Raw genomic sequence first — 5,000 nt, 5'->3', positions numbered from 1 at the left:
GTAAGCCTAGTACTTATACTATCGGTCTCTTTTTGCCGAACCGCTAGATTACGGGGACGTAAACATACCAGCATCAGTTGTCAAGTGATGTTGGGGGACAAACACAGACACACAAACACACACACACACACACACATATATATATACATATATACGACGGGCTTCTTTCAGTTTCCGTTTACCAAATCCACTCACAAGGCTTTGGTCGGCCCGAGGCTATAGTAGAAGACACTTGCCCAAGGTGCCACTCAGTGGGACTGAACCCAGAACCATGTGGTTGGTAAGCAAGCTAATTACGACACAGCCACTCCTGCGCCTGTTCATTATGCTTGTTGTTATTGTTTTAACCCTAGGTCATCTTTGATAAATCTGGCGCCTATGATTAAAAGCTTTCCGGCTATGGCCATCCATCCTGTCTTTTCATATGTCTAAGACTGCATTGGCCAATGAATTTCTCCATTCTTGTTTTGCAACTTTGGAATATGATTTGAGGGAGGCTTGGCTTCTGTTTCTTGTAGATCAAGTAACTACAGAGTCACTCTGGTTGGCATTTGTATTGTACACTTGTCGATGCTGTTGTTGTTTTTGGTATTTTTTTAGAAGTTGATGTTAATATTGTTTTCTTTATTTTCTTGCATTGTTGCTGCTTTATTTTCGTGAATTGTTGTTGTTGTTGTTGTTGTTGTTGTTGTTGTTGTTGCAGTTGTTTTAGCAGTTGCTGCTGCACCTGTCATTATTTTTTTTGCCACTTAAACTGCTGTTGTTGTTGTTGTTGCTGTTGATGTGCATTTTGCTGTTTGTTGCTGTTTATTGATTGTTGTTGATTTCGCTGCTGTAGAAAACAACAACAACAACAACAACAACAACAACAGCAACAGCAGCAGCAGCCTCAATACCATGTGTAGCTGTTCAAATGTGAATCAGTGAAATTCTTGATGGTTCATGTTTGAAAGGTGCTGGCAGTGAGCTAAATCTTTGCTAGAGAGTAGGTTACTGTTTCAACTTGTAATCCTGTTTTGAAGGAAAAGATTATGTTGTTCTTATTGTAATTTTTCCATTTATATTGACAGATAAGACAGATTCATTACATCTCACCACCAACCACATCACAACCACCTTACACACATGTATACACTTCCTCATCTCTTTCAACACACAAACACACACACGCACACATTCACGTATGCATATTGGACTTAGTGCCTTTGTTAAACATTGAGCTCTATTTTTCTGTTGTTAAATTTAGGTTAAGTAAAAGCACTAACTTCAGATTTGTATGTCGTAGTTATTGATGTGTATTATTGCTGGTCAAGTCAAAGAAATAGCACTTCATTTGTCATCACTGGCACCACGTCTTGCCTGTTTTCCAAGGACAATAAACTGCTAGTGGCTTCAGCGTTGGTCTACCCAGCCATGAATTGTAGAAACTAGAGTGAGTTGTGAAGTGCAAAGAATCACAAGATACTGTACAGATGACAAAGCATTTTGTCCACTTAAAGCATTGAATCCAATTCTGCCTATAGACCTAAAGACGGCAGTTAGGTAAACTGTTCCAGCATTTACCAAAATGTCTGAAGATGCTCAACCATTCCTACCTGCTCTTACACTGGCAATGAGATTAAGTTCTAATTTAGACCCATAGTTGTAGAGCTGGTCTAGATTTTCAAGGCGTTTTAGGCAACTGAGGATATAAGACTCATTCCTGAACCGGATGCCAGTGAACTGGCATCCTGGCTTAACCCTCTGTCCCTCACCTGTTGCTTCTACTCGTTTTTTTCCAGCTGAGTGAACTGAAGCAATGTGGAATGAAGTATCTTGCCAAAGGACACAGCATGCTGCCTGGTCAAGACTCAAACCCATGACCTAGTGATCTTCAGCCTACACCTTGACCAGTTGGCCACTTGCCATCCCGATTTGGACTACAGGTGGCTGATGCAATGTTTTGTCTGGTAATTATTGTTATAGAGTTATGCAACAGAATAACGTGTTTGTTGCTCATATTTATGGCTGTTGATGTAAGGTCTTGGCTGGTAATCAATATGTAGAATGATGTGTTCTTGCACAGGGGCATTCATCACCACAGGCACAGCTGTTGGTGTAAGGTTTTGCCTTGTGATCAGTGTGTAGAATGATATGACAGAATATGTTTGGTGCAACGATGCACCACAACTGCCTGTAGATACAGCCTGTTGTTACAAAGTTTCACTTTATAATCTGCATGTTAATCGTAGCATTGTTTTGGATAAAATATTTATGGGAAGACGATATAAGAAATTTAATGGTGTGTGGAAGTGAAATATGGTCAGAGAAAATGAAGAATCTTAATGTGCAATATTACTTACCATATTACAAGAAAAATTGTATGTCTGTCAACTTGAGAGTATAATTAAGCAATAGAGATATTGAAATCAACAAAATTAATGAATCATTAATTTTTTTGAAAGTATATATATTGTTTTATTGTTGTTTTTTTTTTTACAATTTATTAAGTAATTGTTTTTTTCTTTTTTGGTAATTAATTTTTCTGTTACCCCCTTGTCACCCTTCCACCATCATCTTTCCTTTTGATTAACTTTGAAGAAAGAGGGGTGGAGAGAGGAGAGAAAATTTATAGTTTATTGTAAGGAAATGATTTAACCAAACCATTTTCTTGTACAAATATTGTCTGGATGGTATGGCTCTTGGCACAGAGAAGCAGACACGGCTGCATGGTTAAGAAGTTTTGTTCCCAACCCTGTGCTTTTGGGTTCAGTCCTACTAAGTAGGACTGAACCTATTGTAACCCCGGGCTGATCAATGGCTTGTGAGTGGATCTGGTAGACAGAAACTAAAAGAAACCTATAGTTCTATATTTAAGAGATGAGGAATTATGTACATTATTTACATTTGACGGATATTTGTCCTCATCTTGTTTGTTGCCCATGTGCATATGGCGTAGTGGTTAAGAGCGTGGGCTACTAACCCCAAGATTCCGAGTTCGATTCCAGGCAGTGACCTGAATAATAATAATGATATTAATAATAATAACATCGAAAAATACCTTAGGAATGAGAACTCAGGTTTGAGATTTCCCCAAGACACCTGATGAAGGCTGGAGGGTATATCAGCCAAAACGTTGTGTTAACAATAAACAAGATGAGGACAAATATCCGTCAAATGTAAATAATGTAAATAAGGTAAAAGAAACGTGTCCTGTATATACATATGTGTGTGTGTGTGTGTGTGTGTATACGAGGGGATGCTGAAAAGCTGTTGGGAGTAAGACACTCCTTAGCTTTTCTTTAAACAAGTTTCTTGAAGAGGGTACTGTTGCACCCACAGCTACCTGTACATTTTTTCTGGTACACCCCATAAAAGATGGTTTGGGCATAGTTGCAATTCTTTTAATTATGAATCTGATTAGTCAAGATTGCTTTGCGGGGGTGAAACAACAACAACAACAAAAACAACTACTATAATCAATATGAAGCAATGAGGGGACCCCTTTGTGATTACTTAAACTACTAGAAATAGCAACCAAATCTTCTTCAATTTACAAGTAGCTAACTGGTGAAGGTGTAGGCTGAAGATCCCTAGGTGATGGGTTTGATTCTTGAACCAGGCAGCATGATGCATCCTTCAGCAAGGCACTTCATTCCACATTGCTCCTGTTCACTCAACTGGAAAAGAATGAGTAGAAGCAACAGGTGGAGGTTGGAGCGGGGGTGGGGGTGGGTTAGGTTAAGCTAAATTACACACTTCCTATCATAAAAATGCTTAAGAAAAAGATAGGGTGGTCACATTTGGAATGCCTTTGATCATTGGTCTGCTCAGTCAGAGTTGACTTGGTGCTAAATAATAGCTACAACAACAACTACAACAATAACGTAAATAACAAAGGAGCCTGTATGTGGTCACTCGATTTACTAGAAATAGCTGCAAAATCTCTCTCCAGTCACATCTTTGAAGGCAAAGAGATAGTTTGAATAAAATAGTGTGAAGCACAAAATACCTGGTGCAAAAGGACAGAACAGTCATGGGTAGAGCGCCTTTGATCATAACTTTATCTTTTCAGTCAAGCCCAACCTAGGGTTAAACAACATGAATAATAACCTCACTGCCAGCACCGGGCAAGCCTGGTACAGCTGCACCGAATTCACCATCAAATTATACATTTCCCTCAACGACTCAATCAGTAATTACAGGAGATAACTGAGATTAGCGTCCTTGTTAATTAATTCCTGCTTTTGCTTAGTGGAGCTGTCAACAGGAGAAGGCGAGCATGGAAAGGCAGCTTATAATAAGATAGACATTTCGTTAACTTTTTAATTGGGTGTCTCTTTCTTGAATCATTTCAACTGTACCTTCCTGCCATATCATGTATATGCACCTCTCTCTCTCTCTCTCTCTCTCTCTCTCTCTCTTTGTCTCCACTTACACATGTATACATTTGTTTGTGTGTGTGTGTTTCTGTGTGTGTGTGTGTGTGCACGTATGCATGTGTGTGTGTATATATATATGTATATACTTGTATACATATCCATGTTTGTACATATAAACTGCAGTTTATCCATGTATATATATATATATATATACAAATACACATACACATATATAAATGTATACACAAAGAAATAAAAATAAAACAAAAAAAAAACCCACAAAAGATTTTAAATAATGGCTGAAAGATAAAAAGAAAAACATGAAACCAAACAAATTGTTTGTTCTAAGAATGTAATAATTAGCCGTAGTTTTAAGCATTTATTTATTCTTAAATATATCTGCACGGCTTGACTTCTTCTTTGATTGTGTCAAAGTTTAGTTATTTGGAAACAGCTGTCCCCACAAGAGTTGGTAGAAACCAGGTTTTACGTATTTTGATTTTGTGAGGAACATTCTTCTTTCTTCAAGTGCTCTTCGTTGTAAATTTGTCTTATTTCTGGAATCTGTAAAAACTTTGGAAGGTACCTGCAGTTAGTTAATCATATTATTAAGGGTAAGTAAATTTTTAAATATTTATT

General features: G+C 37.7%; 1 protein-coding gene across 30 annotated transcripts in view; it reads left to right on the top strand.

Annotated features, from left to right (window-relative positions):
- Positions 1 to 5,000, top strand: part of LOC106876775 (uncharacterized) — a 105,183-nt gene that overhangs the window by 73,560 nt on the left and 26,623 nt on the right. For 7 of the 30 annotated variants that reach the window (XM_052972096.2, XM_089360797.1, XM_052972094.2 and 4 more), the window contains one exon: positions 1,782 to 1,949. The exons of 21 other annotated variants lie outside the window; for them this stretch is intronic. In XM_052972096.2, coding sequence (XP_052828056.2) covers positions 1,938 to 1,949 — 12 coding nt within the window. In that variant the 5' untranslated portion in view covers positions 1,782 to 1,937. Of the gene's footprint in view, positions 1 to 1,781; positions 1,950 to 4,739; positions 4,976 to 5,000 lie in introns of those variants that run through there. 2 more of the 30 variants (XM_089360808.1, XM_089360802.1) reach the window with 1 other exon arrangement.

Source organism: Octopus bimaculoides, chromosome 12 (genome assembly GCF_046866305.1).
Source record: "Octopus bimaculoides isolate indiv1 chromosome 12, ASM4686630v1, whole genome shotgun sequence".
NCBI lineage: Eukaryota > Metazoa > Mollusca > Cephalopoda > Octopoda > Octopodidae > Octopus > Octopus bimaculoides.
This window is presented reverse-complemented; position numbering and strand designations above follow the sequence as displayed.